Source organism: Pelobates fuscus, chromosome 6, assembly GCF_036172605.1.
Source record: "Pelobates fuscus isolate aPelFus1 chromosome 6, aPelFus1.pri, whole genome shotgun sequence".
NCBI classification, from domain to species: Eukaryota; Metazoa; Chordata; class Amphibia; order Anura; family Pelobatidae; genus Pelobates; species Pelobates fuscus.
In genome coordinates, this window is record NC_086322.1 from 207,387,030 (window position 1) to 207,408,436 (window position 21,407).

At 38.2% G+C, this 21,407-nt stretch overlaps 1 protein-coding gene across 2 annotated transcripts in view; it reads left to right on the forward strand.

The window, feature by feature from the left end:
- The first annotated feature begins 248 nt into the window (after positions 1 to 248).
- Positions 249 to 21,407, forward strand: part of GC (GC vitamin D binding protein) — a 183,699-nt gene continuing 162,540 nt past the window's right edge. For both annotated transcript variants that reach the window (XM_063458667.1, XM_063458668.1), the window contains exon 1: positions 249 to 344. In XM_063458667.1, coding sequence (XP_063314737.1) covers positions 287 to 344 — 58 coding nt within the window. In that variant the 5' untranslated portion in view covers positions 249 to 286. The remainder of the gene's footprint in view (positions 345 to 21,407) is intronic.

The following is a 21,407-nucleotide window of genomic DNA, read 5'->3' on the forward strand; positions in this document are numbered from 1 at the left end:
TTGGGATAGCCAAAGTTGGGAATGCTTGTAAAATGCTATCTGTGAGTCAAAATATTTATTTATTTTTGCCAATGTTAATGATGTTAATGATTGATCTGATTGACCAACCTGTTTGTCTTTTCCAGTCTCTTTATGTTTACCATGGGACTAGGGGTCAGGGTTGCACATCTCTTGCTACAACACTTAAAATTAATGATTTATATCTTTTTTTTTTTTTTAACAATATATAAATATAAAGAGCCAGGTACTGAGATGTTTGTAATTAGAAGTTGAGAAGTATTCCAAAATGAAAGGTGTAATTTTCCTGCTCCTTGTCGTTTCATTCAGCCATGCAGATCCTAGAGGTAAGGCTCATTATGCGTATGGTTAATAGCCCGACTAATGATAGCATACAACACATTTGTACTTGGTATATTATTATATATATGAATGTAGGTCACATCACAGCAGTTACACGTAAGGCTTACTTTTAATCTCTGTAGGAAAATGTAGATAAGTGGCATATTTATTTCACAGTAGCTCAGATATCTCTTATTAATGCTTTCCACAATATTTGCTAAGAAAGTTTTTTTATTTTTATTTCTTATTAAAAAAAAAGCTCCTTTGTTGATAATGGGTACTAAATAAAAATGGTTTGCCGCATTGCTAATTCCATTAGTTTATGTGTATCAATGTGTCATAATGAACATAAGAGGCATGATAGTGTTTGTGTGTATTATCCAACTTCTGTGTTACTACATCTGCTGGGATCCTAATCCAGATATCTACTACTCTTTCGCTCTATCCTTCCGCCTGCAAGTTTCCAAATTCAAATCAAGCTCTCTTGGTGTAGCTCTTTTTTTTTTTTTTTTAGAATCAAAATGATTTACTCTTTGACTTTTTTAACCCTTTAAAGAATCATTATAAACACCTGAAGCACTTGAGCACCACATGCCCCCCTTTTTATTTTATTTTTAATAAAACTTTAGATTTTAAGAGAAATATGCACTTTAAAAAATAAATAAAAAAACATTGGGGTGCTTCTGTCACTTTGAGTTTTCACTTGAAGCAGAAGTGAAGGTCTCTCATAAGTGCTTCTCCATGATAAGCATTGTAGATGGCTAGCAGAGAGTACTGCACATTCACCTTGCGTCACAATGCTTCACAATGGAAAGCACTAAATTTGCTAGGAGATAATCACTAGTGATGAGATCCCAGTGGAAAAGCAAGGATGTGGAGAGAAGATTGTCTCGCTGCTAGATTATAGGTAAGTAAAAAATATTATTGGGGTGGTGGGAGAGAGCTGAATTAAAAAAAAAAATATATATATATATATATATATATATATATATATATATATATATATAGAAATATTCTAAGGTTAGGAATAAATGTATTTTATTTCACATCAAGTTTCTATCACGTCTCTTCCTTATCTTTTTCATTTTAAACTCATCCTGTTATATTCACCATGATGACATTCAACTGTCAGTACGATAAATTCTGACTACATTATTGCTATTCTTTAATAACTACTGATCAGTAATGTGGTTTTAACATGTCTCTTTTTTTCTGCTTTTGATGAGTTTTTCTACATAACCACGTCTCCTACAGGCTCTTGCCGCTGATTTGCCACACTGTCTGGTCATTTTTAAACTGTCTGAAATAATAGCTTTTTACATTATTTTATTATGCTATTGTTTTCTTTAAAATGTCATTACCGTAAATATCTCATTGATTTTTGAAGTTTGATGTCCAAAATAAATAATTGCTCACTATGTTTCACTAAACTCTAGTTGGTTCTACTGCCAGTGTTAAGCACATAATAAATCAGCAATTAGTTTAACCATCAGTTAAACACACATTTGGTCCTGCAAAAAGAGCAATGGAAATGTTTTTGAAACGAAAAGTAATCATGTTTAATATAATATCAGGTGCTATACAGGCACCCAGTAAAACCTGACTAAATAACAATTCTATCATCGTTACCTCATTTGAACCAAGTTCACTAATGGTTATAAAAAGCCAATTTTCTAGAACCTCTCTTGTAAGCATTAACACAAATGTTTCAGTGTTTCAGCAGGGAGTAGTTATCTGCTGACGCACAGAAACAAGCCTACTTAAATAATCCAGACATAACTAAAAAACAAACAAACAAAAAAATATCACCTATTTTCCCTGCACTTTCTACAGGCCTTTACCCATTCAACGTGCACCCATTTCTGCTCCTGTTAACCCCTGAACCCACCAAAGCACCTATCATCCCTTTCACCCACTACAGCTTCTGTCCCCTTGCATCCAGTACAGCCTATATGCCCCCTTGCACCCACTGCAGCCCCTATGCTTCCTGCATCCACAATAGCTCCTACTCCTCCCCTGAACACAGTACAGCCCCTCTGCTCACTACACTTACTACAGCCCCTATCCCCCCGCATCAACTATGGCCTCTGTCCCGCTACACCCACTGCAGTTATTTCTCCGCTGCACCCAATACAGCCTTTATCCTACCCCTGCACCCACTACAGCTCCTATCCCACCAACACCAACTACAACCCTTATTACACCCTGCTCTCACTATAGACTCTTTCCCCCTGCACCCACTACAGCCTCTATACCCTTGCAACCACTACTGCCCTTTCCCCCTTGCATCCACTATAGCTACTATCCTTCCCTGCACCCACTTCAGCCTCTATACCCCTATACCCATTATAGCCTATATGCCCCCTGCACTCACTACAGCATCTATCCCTCTACTGCACCTACTACAGCCACTAGACACAATACAGCCCCTATTGCACCATATCCCCTTGAACCCACTACAGCCAATGAAACCGGGTGCTGGTGTAAGGAATAAATAGGGGGCAGGCTAGAGTCATTTGCATCACTGGGTCCACGCAAAGGGACAAGTCTATCCATAGAATTGACAGACCAGGCTGCTTGCCAATCAAGTAAACGGTGAATCTAGTGATTTGCAGTGTGAAGCACCTACTTTGAGCGTCTATATGCTCTGCATGGAGGCGCTGAATGCTCCCCTTAGAGATGCATTGATTGAAAGCATTTCTATGAAGAAATGCTGATTGACGCAGACAAACAATAGCCACCCAATGCTTTCATGTGGGAAAGCATTGGATTGGCTGAGATCATCAAAAGTGAAGAGCACACTCATAGGACTTCAAAATAAACAAGATAATGTCTTTTTTTTTTACAGCTGTACAACAGCATACATTCACCATTTCAGTCCCATAACCAAACTTTTCTTAAAAAATAAAGGTAGTAGGACTGAAATATTGATTACTGTATATACTCAACTATAAGCCGACCCGAATATAAGCCGAGGCCCCTAATTTTACCCCCCAAAATTGGGAAAACTTATAAAGACCAATAAAGACCTATAGTCACAAGGTGTGTCTGGTTGTGTGTATTTCTGAGTGTTTATGGCACCTGTGTATGTGCCTAAACGTATGTGTCAGATTGTGAGCATACTCATGTGTGATTGTATGTCTCTGTGAGTATGTGTATGTTGGTGCCTGGGGCTGTATGTGCATGGGAAGCTGCATTAATTGTGTTGTATGTATGAGGGGCAGTGCATTGTGTTAATAGTGAAGCTTTGTTTCATGACTGTGTATATATGATGACGGTCTTTATTTGTGGAGTGTGACAGGGTGAGTAAAGGTAACCCAAGGCAACTGTCTGATTACCTGGAGCTCGCTGACAACAACTTCAAGGTGCAACTTCAACTCTGCATCTGGCAGAGCTACAACCAGAAGCTGTTGGGCTCTCTTTCCCTCTCTGAGTAGACTGAGTGAAAGGGATCGGACCCAGCGGCACACTTGACAAGCCACCGGGTCGACTCACGACCAATGGGTCGGGACCGATGGATCACTTTGCCCCAAGGTAAGCAAGGTCGCAGTGGAGTATCAGCAAATGTTAGGCCTTAGACACCACCTAATTAAGTGTCTGAGGTGATGTATTAGAAATAGAAACATTAAAAACTTAAGAGGGTGTGTGTGTGTGTGTGTGTGTGTGAATGTGTATGTATGTGTGCATGAGTTTGTGTGTATAATTATGTTTGCCTATGAGAAGGTGTGTGAGTAAACCTAATCACTGTCGGACTTGCCATCATTTTATTAACGTAAGAACGTAAGAGTGCGTGTGTGTGTGTGTGTGTGTGTGTGTGTGTGTGTGTGTGTGTGTGTGTGTGGAGAGGGAATGTGTGTATGTGTGAATGTGTGCATGAGTTTGTGTGTATAATTATGTGTGCCTATGAGAATATGTGCGAGTAATGGAATTTTTATATCTGTGTATTTGAGAATATAATGTATGCATGTGTGTCTGAATGTGCGTGTGTGTGTGTGTGTGCGAGATGTTGTATGAGAAAGGAAGGCAGTGCTTCCCAAATTCAATGTGAGAAGTGTGAACCTAGAATAATAGCAGTGCATTGGAATCAGAGCTCAACGGTGGGAGGATTGTCATACTCATCCTCTAAGCAAATGGACTGCCTTTGAGTCCAAGCAATTAAATGTTTCAGTTAACATAATATGAATACAGTGTAAAAAATAAAACAGATGGATAAAAGTGAATATTTATGATTATATTACACAGAATTTTATTACGAATAATATACAGAATGCAACCAGGAGTGACCGTGGGAAACTGAAGAAATTCACTTGTGGCTTTTGAGTAGATTTATATTGGTATTTACACATTCAGAGATGACATATGTCAATAATTATTTTTGGTGCAAGCTGATGATCAAAGAACATTGAAGTTCTATGTTAAAATTTCTCCATTTTATATTTGACTTTATATCTGAAGAACAAAGATCCCTCAAGGTCAAACCAGGCAGATTCCTAGTTATAACAATGACAATAGTATATTCTGTAACGGCTGCTGGACAGGAATGCCCTGTGGTCAGATACACTCTAATGTGTATCTGACCACAGGGCATTCCTGTCCAGCAGCCGTTACAGAATATACTATTGTCATTGTTATAACTAGGAATCTGCCTGGTACAAAGGATGTATCAGTCAAATATATTATTTATTTTGTAATGGTCTTGAACCCCCATTCCTACACCTACAGACACTTACAACAATTACATCTACCCACACAAAATCAATTTATGACATCTATGCATATACAAAAGCTTGCATTTCTGTACAACAGAATTACCCCAACAGTAGGACAACCATATGCAGATTGTGATCATACTCTTATATACATAATGCACAACAGTCCCTCACAGTCAAACAAGGACATAGACACACATATACAAAATAATGCATATCAACAGACACATTTGAACCCCCAAGCATGCATCAAGGTAAAGTAATGTAGGTTGAAAAAAACACTATTGAGTTCAATCAACCTTTAAAACACATTTTTACATGCAGTTGATTCAAAAGAAGGCTAGCACTTTTTTAAAGAGATGATCAATTATGTCACAAAAAGGGAGAAAAAAGTCCTTCTTGACTATATAATGACAGACATATTTCTTCTTCATCAACAACCTTGGATCTCCAACCCATGTAGATGTAAAACACATCCTTGAATATTCTGCTTTTCCAAGAAAAACATCCAGGTTTTTTTTTGCTTTTTTTTTAATATCTACAGAATTTGATAACAAAACCAGAATTCCACATCTTTATTGCTCTCTCTGTAAATAACTATTTCCTGTACTGTAAGTAGAGATGTCGCGAACATAAAATTCGCGAACGTGAATTTCCGCAAATGTCCGCGAACCGTCATAGACTTCAATAGGCAGGCGAATTTTAAAACCCACAGGGACTCTTTCTGGCCACAATAGTGATGGAAAAGTTGTTTCAAGGGGACTAACACCTGGACTGTGGCATGCCGGAGGGGGGTCCATGGCAAATCTCCCATGGAAAATTACATAGTTGATGCAGAGTCTGGTTTTAATCCATAAAGGGCATAAATCACCTAACATTCCTAAATTGTTTGGAATAACGTGCTTTAAAACATCAGGTATTATGTTGTATCGATCAGGTAGTGTAAGGGTTACGCCCGCTTCACAGTGACAGACCAAACTCCCCGTTTAACGCACCGCAAACAACCGCAAACGGTTCATTTGCACAACTGCAAATTCCCCATTTGCACAAGGTTGGATACCAAGCTAGCCATGTCCAGTTCCTTGTCCTCACTGATGTCATTCAAGGTCTCTTCCTCCACCCAGCCATGTGCAACACCAAGGGTCCCCGAAAGGGGACAACAAGCCCCCTGGGACCCTGCTGTGTTTGGTCTTCCACCTCCTCAAAGCCACCTTCCTCCTCTGACTCCTCTTCTTCAGACTCCTCTCTCTGCGTTGCCTCTCTCTGCGTTATTATAAGGTGTGTTAAGTAGTACTATTCTTATCAGTTTAATCCCTGTTACGTCCCCCTCATCAGGCCTTTTTTAGTCGAATGTATCGCCCACTGTCAGTCCCTTCGGGATCCATCCCTCATTCATCTTAATAAAGGTGAGGCAAATTCTCTTCTCAGTGCACTGAGGTCCTTTCTGACAGGACACTTGAAGCGGGGCAGGCCAGAAGTTCTATCGCAAATTGGGATAGCTCAAGCCACAGGTCAAGCCTGCACACCCAGTAGTAGAGGGGTTCATCGCTCCTCAGAGTGTTGATATCTGCAGTTAAGGCGAGGTAGTCTGCTACCTGTCGGTCGAGTCGTTCTCTGAGGGTTGTGGCGATGCGTAGGACTTAAAAAGCTCCGCATGTCCTCCATCAACAACACGTCTGTAAAGCGCCCTGTCCTTGCCGGCGTGGTCGTGAGAGGAGGAGGATTACTTTCACCTCTTCCCCTGTTAGATTCCCGTTGGGCTGTGCCATCACCCTTATACGCTGTGTAAGGCATACTTTTTAATTTATTTTGGAACTGCTGCATCCTTTCCGACTTGCGGTAATTCAGTAACATTTCAGGCACTTCCTGCTTATACCGGGGGTCTAGTAGCGTGGACACCCAGTACAGGTCATACTCCTTCAGCCTTTTTATACGAGGGTCCCTCAACAGGCACGACAGCATGAAAGACCCCATTTGCACAAGGTTGGATGCCGAGCTACTCATGTCCTGTTATTCATCCTCAGTGATCTCACTGAAGGTATGTTCTCCCCCCCAGCCACGTACAACACCACGGGTACCAGATAGGTGACAATGAGCACCCTGGGATGCCTGTTGTGGTTGGTCTTCCTCCTCCTCCTCAAAGCCACATTCCTCCTCTGACTACTCTTTCTCACAATCCTCTTCCAGTGTTGCCACAGGTCCAGCAAGTGATGCTGATAAGGCTGTTTCTGGTAGTGATGGTGACCACAACTCTTCCTCTTCTTCTTCACGCTCATCTACGGCCTGATCCAGCACTCTTCGCAGGGCATGCTCCAGGAAGAAAACAAATGGTATGATGTCGCTGATGGTGCCTTCGGTGCGACTGACTATGTTTGTCACCTCCTCAAAAGGACGCATGAGCCTACAGGCATTGCGCATGAGCGTCCAGTAACGTGGCAAAAAAATTCCCAGCTCCGCAGAGGCTGTCCTAGCACCCCGGTCATACAAATAGTCGTTAATGGCTTTTTCTTGTTGGAGCAGGCGGTCGAACATTAGGAGTGTTGAATTCCAACGTGTCGGGCTGTCGCAAATCAAGCGCCTCACTGGCATGTTTCGCTGCTTGCCAACTTGCCCAAATTCAATGCCGCCAACAAATTTCTTCCGTTGTCACAAACCACTTTGCTGATCTCCAGTTGGTGCAGAGTCAGCCACTGATCCACCTGTGCGTTCAGGGCGGACAGGAGTTCTGGTCCGGTGTTATTCTCTGCTTTCAGGCAAGTCAACCCCAAGACGGCGTGACACTGTCGTATCCGGGATGTGGAATAGTACCTGGGGAGCTGGGCGGGTGCCGTTGATGTGGAGCAAGACGCAGCAGCAGAAGAGGACTCAGCCGAGGAGGTTATGGAAGAAAATGGAGTAGGAGGAGAATAGGTGGCAGCAGGCCTGCCTGCAAGTCGTGGCGGTGTCACCAACTCCTCTGCAGAGCGACGCATTCCATGCTTGTCAGCAGGTTTACCCACTGCGCAGTGTAGGTGATCTACCTGCCCTGACCATGCTTTGCAGACCAGGTATCAGTGGTCAGATGGACCCTTGCACCAACACTGTGTGCCAGACATGCCATTACTTCCTTTTGCACAATCGAGTACAGGTTGGGGATTGCCTTTTGTGCAAAGAAATTTCGGCCGGGTACCTTCCACTGCGGTGTCCCAATAGCTAAAAGTTTTTGGAACGCCTCAGACTCCACCAGCTTGTATGGTAAAAGCTGGCGGGCTAAGAGTTCAGACAAGCCAGCTGTCAGATGCCGGGCAAGGGGGTGACTTTGTGACATTGGCTTCTTACGGTCAAACATGTCCTTGACAGACACCTGACTGTGGGCAGATGAGCAGGAACTGCTCAAAGCGAGAGACAGAGTGGCGGATGGTTGAGAGGGGGCAAGGAGGACAGCAGTGGTTAACGTGGCTGAAGATGCTGGATCAGGAGGAGGATGGCGGCTTTGAGTTTGTGTGCTGCTTGTACTCATGTGTTGATCCCATAGGTGTTTGTGAAGTGCCTTCGCAAAGCAGTTGTACCTAGTTGGGTTTTGGACCTCCCACGACTCAGTTTCTTTTGGCTCAGGTTGCAAATGGCATCGCTGTTGTCAGAAGCTGTTGTCACACACAAAAAAATGCCACACTGCTGAGCCTTGCAATGATGGCATTCTGGTGGTGGCAACAGCATGCGTTGATTGGCGTGCTGCTGGCTGACCCCGGGTGCAGATGCATGCTGTCTGACTGTGCCACTAGCTCCTTGCGACGACCTCCCCCTGCTTCCAACTCGTCTCCTCCTCCTCTCTGTCTCCCCATCTGAACTTTCCCCCGTTCTTCTTCTCTTCTAGCGGGCACCCACGTGACATCCACGGATCGTCATCATCAACCGCTTCACTTGTATCTGACAACTCAGCAAAGGAAGCAGCAGCGGGTACAACATCATCATTATCACACCGTACGTCCATGTGCGTAATGCTGCCTGACTGAGACATATCCCTGTTATCTACATCCTCTGGCAATAATGGTTGCGCATCACTTGTTTCTTCAAACTGATGTGTAAATAACTCCTCTGACATACCAAGTGAAGCGGCTGTGGTGCTAGTGTTGGTGGTGGCGGCAGGCGGGCGAGTGGTAACTTGAGAGGTGCCCAAAGCTAAGCTGGAGGAGGATGGTGCGTCAAGGTTCTGAGCTGAAGCTGTAGAAGATTGGGTGTCCTGTGTTAGCCAGTCAACTATGTCCTCAGAACTTTTCAAGTTCAGGGTACGTGGCCTCTGAACACTGGGCATTATTGTAGAGCCAAAGGGAATCACAGCACCACGACCACGACAGCCCCTGCGGGGTGGCCTGCCTCTGCCTGTCATTTTTTTTTCCGATTAGTGGTAGCTACTGTGACAACAGATATGAGTGGCATTGTGCACTGGCAGAAGTTGGCAGAGTAGACGCTGTAGGCCTGACACTACTAAATGTAAACTACTGTTATACCAGATATGAGTTGCACTGGTGTGACACTGTGCCGTGGCAGGCCCTGATACGCACACGTGTGAAGGAAACTGACTGCTATTATATTACAGTCAAAAAGTTTGGTTTTTTTAAATGCAAGCTATTGTGACACCAGATATGAGTGGTGGCACTGGGCAAGTGGGCACAGTAAACGCTGTGAGCCTGACACACAAGCTGGCAGGCAGGCAACTGCAATTAGATTACACAGGGAAAAAAAAGCAGACTGATGTTCTAGCACTAAAAAGGGCTTTTTGGGGTGCTGTCCTTACAGCAGAAATCAGATGAGTCCTTCAGGACTGTAGTGGACACTGAATACACTAGCCTAGCTATCAATTTCCCTATTAAATCAGCAGCAGCTACACTGTCCCTCCTCTCACTAAGAATGCAGCTTCAGAATGAATCTAAAATGGATGCTGTCCAGGAGTTGGGAGGGTCTGGGAGGGAGTGTCTGCTGCTGATTGGCTGGAATGTGTCTGCTGACTGTGAGGTACAGGGTCAAAGTTTACTCAATGATGACTAATAGGGGCGGACCGAACATCGCATATGTTCGCCCACCGTGGCGAACGCGAACAAGCTATGTTCGCCAGGAACTATTCGCCAGCGAACTATTCGGGAGATCTCTAACTGTAAGCCTTTCTTCAAGTCTCAATAGATGACCTCTCGTCTGTTGTATATTTCTGCAATGAATAGGCTGGCACCTAGAAGTTTGTACTGATCCTGTATATATGTTTAGACAGTTTACAACAATCCATATTCCCATTATATTCACATTGAGCTCAAGACAAACTCCTATATAGCCATGTAAAACCTATACATAGACACATACACGCATACACAGGCTACAATGACACAGACACAGGAATACACAAACAGATAAACACACACACACACACAGAAATACACAAGTACGCACACACACAGGCTGCACAGACATAGGTAAACACACAAAACATTAAAATTGTTATTCCTACCAGTGCTCTGTGCATGGGAATGGCAAGCTCAAGCTATGTCTGGTCAACTTTTGCGGTGCTGGTATCTGCAAGCCTCTACCTCTATAACATGTACAGAGTGAGTTAGAGGAGGATGAAAGCCACTGTCCCTTCTCTTCTAGTCCTCAAAACTTTCCACTATTTCTCCCAGAGAAATCTAGACAGGCTTGATCTGTTAATTTCTCTCTCTTGGACTTCTACTCTCCAAACATGCAGCATACACTCACTTCCCTTTTCAATTCTTCGAAAACTACATCTCACAATTCTCTTTTCTCCTCTATTATATTTATTATGACAAACTCTCCCAGAAGCTAATGGTTTAGTGATGAAACTGCCGATCTCCTACTACTCATTTCTTCCTTCACCAAAGCACTTCTCAACCTTCTCACCAATAACACACAGTGATACACCACAAAGTGTATAAGTGGAATGTCCAAATATTTTTCAAAAATTTAACTTAAAATTGTTCATTTTCAACCTGTGTCAATTTCGGACCTGAAGAAAAGAGGAAAACTCTCCAAAGCTTGTCCTATAAGAAAGGTATCATTGCATACTGCAATACTCTATTTTGGCATCAAATAAAAACCAAATGTAATTAAATATGTAGTGCAGTATGCTAAATAGGTCACAATAAGCATTGTTTTTGTTCAATTTATGTATTTTTTTTAAAAATTCTTTATTTTTGTCCTGCGTGAGATTACAAGTTGGTTTACCATGCCACAACAGCGTAATTAAGCATTTTAGATAACATTTATGAGTAAACAAGATTTTAAGGGAATAGTATAATGAAAGCTAGCTTGAGAAACAAGGCTGGTCATTGTAGGGGTTAACTATGAGGAACGAGAGAGATAAAGAAACATGACAAGCTACAGCCTTAGATTGCATGCTGAGTTTGAGAAAAAAAATTGTCAGCTTGAACTGGAAGTCCTGTCAAGAGAGTACACTAAGCTTCATATGAGAAACAAAAATTACATAAGACAACATGTCGAAAGGAAATAAAAACATTAGAGTGGGCACCAAAGACATAATACAATATATTTGCAGAAGTTTCCAACATCCGTTTTCCAGTATCGGGAAGCAGCTGGAGCCTGTAGGTGGATAACGGAAGACTGCTGAGGGGCAGGTGTGAGGTAGGGCATGTACAGGCCAGCATCTCTGGGCCACTAACTCAGTTACTCCCCATGCCAGAGTTTTTCCCGTGAGTAGGGCGGGGGGGCAGGAGGGGTTGATGGTCGGTTGCCACTTGCGGCGTGTAGACATCCTCTGTCGTCAGCGATTCCTCTGGGTCAAGACACTTGAGGCCTTCCTGGTATTTTTTCCATTCTACTTTTTAGCTCTGCCGTTCAGTAAACAACAGTGCAAGTTTAATGTTTTTATCTCTGTGGACCTTCAAGAGATTTCCTGTGCCATGTAAACTCTTCAATTCTCCAATCTGCTGGAGAATGTTTTCTGCATCTTCTGAAATAGAGATTGGGACCTCGGATCGTGCCTCTGGAGGGTGTCGCTGAAACTCCTTGTCATTTTGAATGCCATTTTGACTCAAGGCCTGATGTCTGCACACTGGGGCAAACAGTATGGCAACACATTTTTTTGTGGTTTGGATGCCTGGGTTGGTATAAACTTGTGTCCCAGTTGGCAATAGCTTGGATGCGTAAGGGTCAGAGAGGGAACTACTCTCCTAAGATGCGATACAGCTCAATGTCCTAACCATGCCTACATTGTTGCTTTTTATAAGTGCCACTAATATTAAAAAGTGGTTGCAAATATGATTTAAGATAGCTTTTTAGTTGTTTCTAAGCATAGAGAAAATTGAGGGCTTTTGAATGCATTTAAACACATTTTCAAAAAAGTACTTATAGATGTTGTATTACGCTGACTGATAAGGTACAGTGAAGACAACTACTATTATTAATTTCCGATAAAATCATTCCTTGCAACATGAACTTTACATAATAATATTCAATAAAAATGTATTGGATTTGCAGATGCAAATTGAATAATTATAAAAATAAATATGTGGATGTGTGTTATGCAGCACTGCAGGCATAGATATAGCGCAATCTTTCTTTCTATCTTGACTTGGCTATCAGTAAGAACAATAAATGCAGAATTAAATTAAAAATAGTGTTGATTCCAATCTTTTTCCCAATGGCACTTTGAAGGTTTTTTTAGATTAAATTATTGCCATGCTAACAATCATGTTTCCACAGATAATTAGATATTTATAGATATATTTAAATACATACAGTATACCTATTAATCTTTTTGGACTTGAGCATAGTTTCTACAACTATCCCAGAATTCTTGGCTCAACATGTAAATGAGCACGATAGGCATTGAATTTCACACTTCACTTCCGCAGGTACTCTTTGCAACTGAAAACTGTATTATTTACCGTTCATACTATACCATTGGAGTTTCCTTTGTCTTCTGTTTTTTCCACATATCCATTTACATACCATTTTATGTACTACTAGGATTACCACCTGCATATTTGGACTATTTATATTCGGACTATTAGGTATCGCTGCTCGTACTCTCTAACATTTTTAATATTATTATTCCACTTATTTTAGGCGCACCCTTATTCCTTCTTTTCTCCTGATTTTTGTGTTTGTTTGTTTTTTAAACCAAAGCATGGGTTTTGATTCAAATGGACCATGGATGGTTTCTGGTCACTGGTCAGACATTAAAGATAACAACGAATGATGTAAGAGCTGGTTTTAGATATAGGAGGCTTCACTAAAAACTATGCTAATCATTTTAAATTGATGGGCTTTATATAGTATTAGGCTGATGTTTCTTAGGTTTTCACTACAGCCTAGCTTACTATGTGATTACTTAAACAGACAATAAACTCTGTATAATATAATAAAAACTGTATACTTTGATTTAATTCTCAATAGCACATCTTGCAGTTCAAGAGCAGTGTATGCAATCCATTATGGACCCTCCTCTGCCACCCACAGCTTGTACTCCCCAGTAATTTTGATGTTTATAATGTCAAGCCAAAAGCAATCTTAAAAATTGAATTTGAACATTTTTAAAGGTCAGTGTGAAATTGAGAAATGAATACCCTTCTCATCCATCAAACATTTGTAGATATTTTTTAGATGGAAAAAAGGTCCAATTCAAGTGTAGCAAAAGTTTTAAAGTGGATATTTAACATTTTGTTTAATCATTTTAGCTGTACAATCAAATAGTCAAGTTTGTTCAATAATTAACCCCTTAAGGACTGAGCCAAATGTACACGTTGTGATCAAAACAAAGTGGAAACAAAACCTGGAATTTGACAATATGTCTGTTCAATCGTAATTCACCTCTTTCATATTAAGTGCACCCACACTTATTATGTATCATTTTATTTACGGGAAACAGGGCTTTCATTTAACATCAAATATTTAGCTATGTAAAATAATTTAATATGAATAAAATATACAAAAAATGGGAGAAAATAAGACATTTTGTATTTTTTTAAGTTTTACATGACATTTTAAATATGAATGTCAGAATAATGTTTGCTTTTACACATATTTATATTCAGCGATGTCTCACATGTAAAACAGTACCCCCTTTTCAGGCAGGCAGGTCCCGCAAATTTTAATTAATAAAATGACCTAATGATGTGTGTATGTGTGTGTGTATATATGTATATATGTATATATATATATATATATATATATATATTACTGTAAAGGATGTCCTTGCACTCACGCTATAATATCACAGGAAAAATTGCCAGGGCTCAAAAGTATCCAAAAAATAAAAAAGTATAGCTGCACTCACGGTTGAGTAATAATATCTTCAAAATTTTATTCAGTCATTTAAAACAGGGATCGACGTTTCAGTCCAGCTTGTGGACTTTCCTCAGGATCAATACATGAATATTGATACAAAGAACACTGAATATATACACATACATAATTATATAATTGACAAAGGAGGTGATTTAACTTACCCCAGGTGAAGTAAATTGCCGACGGCGTTCTGCTGAATGCCTGGCGCATGCGGAATAGAGTAACTCCACCCCTAGTGTGACGGCATTCAGCAGAACGCCGTCGGCAATTTACTTCACCTGGGGTAAGTCAAATCACCTCACTTTATTCACTTTGTCAATTATATAATTATGTATGTGTATATATTCAGTGTTCTTTGTATCAGTATTCATGTATTGATCCTGAGGAAAGTCCACAAGCTGGACTGAAACGTCGATCCCTGTTTTAAATGACTGAATAAAATATTGAAGATTTTATTACTCAACCGTGAGTGCAGCTATACTTTTTAATTTTTATATTTATATATATATATATATATATATATATATATATATATATATTTATATTATTTTTATATATAAATAGGTGTGTGTGTATATATATATAGTGATATGTACGCATATACTTATGTATATAGATATATATTATTTCGTTGTACGTGTATTTTGATATCAATATATATAATCAAAATACAGTTAGAACTAAATTACACATTATATATATATATATATGTTTCAATTATTTATTTTATTTATAATGTATTCACATATGTATTTTATATTATATATATATATATATATATATATATATATATATATATATATGCACTCAAAGGACTCAAAATGTACTTCAAATAGTGCTTTTTATTTTAGCATCAAATCTTTGGATACAGATATATATAAATATATATGATCTAAGTATATATCATTTTATTTTAAACAATTTTTTTTTTACAGGCAGCAGGGGGAGTACCTGTCATTCCAGGCACTGCCCTGCTGGCTATGCCGTCCATATGATCATGAGGTCCTTGCAAGGACCTTGCAATCACATGGCCCAGGAGGGCCAGAACGGCAGCAGGGGGACTCCCTTGCATGGAAGGTTAGTCCCCCCCCCCCACCGCGATCGCCGGTGTGGGATCGCCGGCGAACGGGTAGGTGCCTGCCAGCGTTTAGTGCTGGGTCCCCAAGGACAGCATACCACGCCCGCCATCCTTAAGGGGTTAATACGTTTTAGAGAATTGAGATTGGATATTTTCATGTTGGCCAATGCAAAACAACTCTCACTCAGCTTTGCAAAACAAACTATACCCACCTACCCCTCAAACTATTTTGCCTAATTATGTGGAATGCTGGCTTTTCAAAACAAAAGCCAAAAATCTGTGAGGAAGAGAGCCAAAACTGAGTCGGTGTCTGAGTAGGCTTCAGATGAGTCTGCCTTTGGATACCTATAAGGTAGCAAAACTGCAGGTAGATGAATCTGTCCTGTATGACACTCAAGGTAAACCCCTCTTTGACCCTGATGACTTACACAATCTGCAGTCGGCAGATTGGTTCCTTATGGAACAATTGGCCAAATACCTGGCTCTTCGAGTGCGCAAACAACTCAATAAAGCCATACTAGTATAACCATTTGTTATACTAATATGGCCATACTAGTTACACTGGTATAGTTAGAATACTAACCAACGGTATATCTTTCTTTCTTTTTTTTTTTAATGTTATTTATTGAAAAAGTTTTTGGTTGTTAATATAAACAACATATACATCATACAACAGTAAATAAGAAATAATAAAACAGTAAATGGATAAATTTACATAAACAACATAGCCCCACACATTAGGGAGGAAATGCCCAAGCCAAAATATCATTTGTAACATTTAACAATATTTACCAAAAAAGACTATTATTAAGTAAATTGACTTAACAGTGCAAACATACAGGTCTAAATCATTAATCTAAATTGTTGGTCAGTTCAAAGGTTTCCAGACAGATCATTACTTTTGAGTTAGTTACTGTAAATATTTCCAGCCATTCATTGTAATATTCTTGTTTAATTAAAGAATATAATAGGGATCCATTCAGATATCTTTCCATACACAATTGGTATGATAATTAGTCTATTAAATACCTCTTATAAAAGGGCAGATTTTATTTCCATTGTCTGGCTATTGTGATTTCGGTTGCTAAAAAACTGTGTATAGCAAGACATTTTTGCAAAATGGAGGGTATAGTCCAGTTTAGATGTAATAACCGCAGGTTCATTTTTTAAGTTTATTTTAACTCAAGGTCTAAGTAAGTCATAAACCCACAACCATAAGGGGTTTACCAGTTTACAGTACCACCATATATGTAAAAAAGAACCGTCCAAACCTCCACATCGCCAACAATGTGGATTTTGATCTGGATACATTTTAGAAAGCCTATATGGAGTCAGATACCATTTACACATTATCTTATATTGACATTCTATTAGGTTCAAACAGTGAATGTGTTTTCGTATATTATTAAGAGTGTAGCACAATTTTTTCCCAGTTATATCTATATCCAAATCTTTTTTCCACTTCTCAAACATATGTAACGTTTTTTGGTCAGAAAGAATTATTAAATTGGCTGTTTTGGAAGTTATTTTATTTACTCTAGTGTAATTAAAAATTGATAGAATTAAAGAATCAAATGTAGATGTATTTCTTAATAGAGCTTTGTTTAAGAAATTCTCAGATATGAGAAAAGTTCTTTATTAGATAAATGTAATTTGAATTTAATGTCAACAAAGGGTATTAATGGATTTTTTTTGCCAAACATCTTTAACACTCCATTGATGTTTAGGCCAATTATTTAGAGAGGTATCTTGCATGTTATCTTCCAAAACAGCCAGGTGGCATGTATTAATTACTTTGTGGGAGATTTTTAAATGTTTTTTTTCTGTATGTCCCAAGCCCCGATGGTCTGTGATAATATTAAAGATTTACTTTTTGGTTGATCAGTAACTTTGTTATTACTATTTAACCATAAATATACTTCTAATCTATCTCTCCCTACTGCATCAGACTCTATAATATACCACATGTCTTTTTTTAAAAGACTACTTGTAGCTTATAAATGTGTCCAATAATATTACAAAAATAGCAGTTTTTTTATATCAGGATAAATCAAACCCCCTTGACGGTATTTTTTTTTGTAAGTACCTTAGAACTTATTCTGGGTTTTTTATTTTTAAATGTCTATATAAATGTCTAGAAACTGGATTGGATCATGGTTAGCCAACTATCTGGCATCTGGAAAGGTAGCATTCTGAACAGATAAGACCATTTTGGGATAATATATGCGTTTATAATATTGATCCTGGCAGACCAAGAGGATTCCGAAGTAGGCCACTCTTTTTTAGTTTTATATTAGTATATTTTAAAAAATGTAGGACATTTATTTCCATAGTATCAGCAATCTGTATCGGAATTATCACCCCTAAATAATTAAAGTTATCCTTAGACCATGTGAAGTTATATTTTTCTTTAAGATCATTTAAGTAGTGGTTTTCAACTTTGTTAGTTAAGGCAGTTGATTTAGATACATTTAATTTGTAATTTGATACTTCACTATATTTATTTATTTTGTGTAATACTTGTGGTAGAGATGTTTCTGGGGATGTAAGAGATAGTAAAATATCATCAGGATATAATAGATAATATAATATAATAGATATAACAGATACTCGAGGAACTACTGGGGTTTGTGACTGACTTAACACGTTGCTTGGCTCCACCCCTGTCTTTTCTACCCTTTATGTCATATGACATAACATCACCTCACAACATTTCAAGTATTCATTTAATTTCCTTTTTTACATTTTTCTAAATGCATGTATGCATAGAATGTGTGTTCATTATTTATATTTGTTGTTTGTTAAATACTATTTGTTGTAAATAAGTTTAATCAGATGAAGGCATATATGATAAATAATGTCTCCTTTATTGTAGAAAAGCAAAACAATGTGTCAGAAAATTTTATTTATATCAGGATAACATAATCATTTAAATATCCTTAAGTTAATTTTCAACACTTTCTTGTGCTACGCTGACAATTTTACGTCAAAGCATTGATTGCAAATGTCAGTCTAATTATTTTGTATGACAAACTAACATCTTAATTTATTAAGATGTAAAAATCTGATATCTGCCTTGCCAAACCAATCAGATTAATGCAAAACAATCATTTTTTTTAAAGGATTCTTACAAAAAATTACTCTTGATTTATATATATATATATTTATATATATATATATATATATATATATATATATATATATATATATTGAATAAGCATACAAAACATGTATCAAGTCATGAAAGTTTTAATAACAATTTATTTTTAATTTACTCTGGATTCTAATACTTTCCAAAATTATCATCAATTAATGTCGTAGCTTCACTGACATTGTTTTACCTTTCTTGTTTTACTTTATAAATAATACAATCACGTTCAATACAGTGTGTATGTATATATATAAAATATATTATATCTCATAAAAAAGATATGGGCACTCTGGGCTTTGCAAGGATTTCTTTTTTTTTTTTTATTTAAAGTTAATCCAAGTCAACGATTCAGCTCAGTATCAGATTGATACAATATCTGTTAAGTGTTGATTTCAAAATCCGTAAATGTTAATAGATCTAAGGAGAACAAAGTTGAATCATTCCAAAAGATTTACCTAATATAAATATAGAGGCACATTTCTTATACCTAAATACAATAGGACATATATAGCAATACTATCAAGATATTCCTATAGAGTGATAAAGTAATAAGTCATAAGTGTAACAAAGCGCAGAAAGTGTGAGAAAGGTGCTGTTAATAAATAAAATCCAAATATGTGAATATATTCCAGAATTAATCAGGAATATAATATAAAGTGTATAATTATAAAGTGCATCATAGCTAAAGTACGTTAATGTAGACTGCCATATAAAGTGTATCAAAGTCCAAAGTGCATCTAGTGCATGTGTTCGATCCATTACAAATTAACTATCTGTCTCATAGAGAGTATATTTCATATAAAGAACTTATTAGTATAATAAGTATAATATAGAGTGCTAAGTGGATAATCCTGAATTCTAGGCAAAACAGAGAAATTGTTAAAGTGCAATGCCTGATAGGTAAAAGCATAATGGGGTGATAAGTGAGTGTGTAGGAAATGCTATACATAATTTTAAGATACAGATAAAAAGTAATAAAATATTAAAATCACAGAATATATATTTTTTTCACCAAGGGGAGTATAACCTAACATCATGAATAACGTTCTGTTCAATGTGTTCAAAGTCTTTACAGGAAAGAAGCAAAGGAACATTTTTCATTTAAGCCTTAAGGGGATAACGTGTTCAGTTCCAAAATCCAGAAAGTTTCACGTTGTAGTAAAATGTTTCCGTTGTCACCAACTCTAGCTGCTACAGGACATGGTCTATGGCCCGGGTGCTTTCAGCACACAAATAGAATAAGTAAAGAAATGGAGCACTCCACAGGGAATTTTCTAAATGTGTATTGAAAAATTAAACCAACCTTTCGACCCTCCAGGGTCTTTATCAAGATCTTGATAAAGATCCAGGAGGGTTGAAACATTTAATATTTCTTTACTATGTGTGTGCTGAAAGCATCCAGGTATTATTGGATTTAAGTATTTTTGTATTTTATGGTAAGTGCCAGAGATTGGAATATTATATAAATATTATATATATATATATATATATATATATATATATATATATATATATATATATATATATATACAAACTGCAGATGTCCCGCACTCAATGTACCGGTCTTGTGCTTGCCTCGGTGCTGCCTCAGCCTTCAATATATTCAAATGGAAAGAGTGCACTCTTTCCATTTGAATATATATATATATATATATATATATATATATATATATTATATAATATATCACAAACCAGGAAAGTTATTGTGGGGAAAAATAGTGTTTGAAAAATCCATCCACCTGAAGTTAGTGGATAGTCAATACATTGGTAAACACAGATCTGCACACCAGTCAAGCCATAAGACTTGCGTTTCCTATGGAAATCTCAAATTTGCATTGATGTTACTACTGCAAGGGATTCTGGGTGGGCATATGCAAAGTAGTTCAACAAAGAATCACATTTTTGCCTCATTATTAAATTTTAAACATGGTTTCCTTGGAGTGGAAAGGGATGCAAACCCAGTGAACCATCTATTTACATAGAGTTGTAATCAAAAGGATTCAACCCACATTGAAAATCAGTCTTATTGTCACAAAAGGATTCAACCCACATTGAAAATCAGTCTTATTGTCAAAATCTACAGACTTTTGGCTGTTTGCCACATAAGTTATGGGATTCTGTTCTGTGGAGCAATGAAACAAAACTGGAACATTTTGGCCCAATAGATCAGTGGTATGTGTGGAGGAAGAAGAATGAAGCATGCGCTAAAAAAAGAACACTCTGCCTATAGTTAAGCATCGTGGTGGCTCAGTGATGCTCTGGGGCTGCTTTTCATCATCTGGCACTGGAAACCTGCAAAATGTGGAAGACAAGATGGATTAATTGAAATATCAGGAAATCCTAGAAGAAAACATCATGCTGTCTGTGAGGAAGCTGAATCATAGGCTTCATTGGACCTTTCAGCCAGACAATAATCCCAAGCATACCTCAAATTCCACAAAGGCTTGGTTGCAGAAGAAATCCTGAACAATTCTACAGTGGCCATCAGTCACCTGACTATGAACCCCATAGAAAATCTCTGGTGGAATTTCAAGAAGGTGGTTGCAGCACGCAAACCCAAGAATATTGCTGTACTGGAGGCCATTGTTCATAATCAATGGGCTTAGATTCCTCAGGAACACTACAAATAACAAACACACGGACACCCGTGAGAAAAATAGTAACAGAAAACTTAGCTGATAGGTACACTGCTTCCCAGGGTTATCTCCCAGCTGATAACCATATAACAGAACTGTGTGATTGATGGGCTATTTGGGGTATCTGCTAGTATACCTATAATAGAGGACAAAACATAGTGCAAATATTGCTACAAAATTATTATAAAACTTTCAGTGGTTGA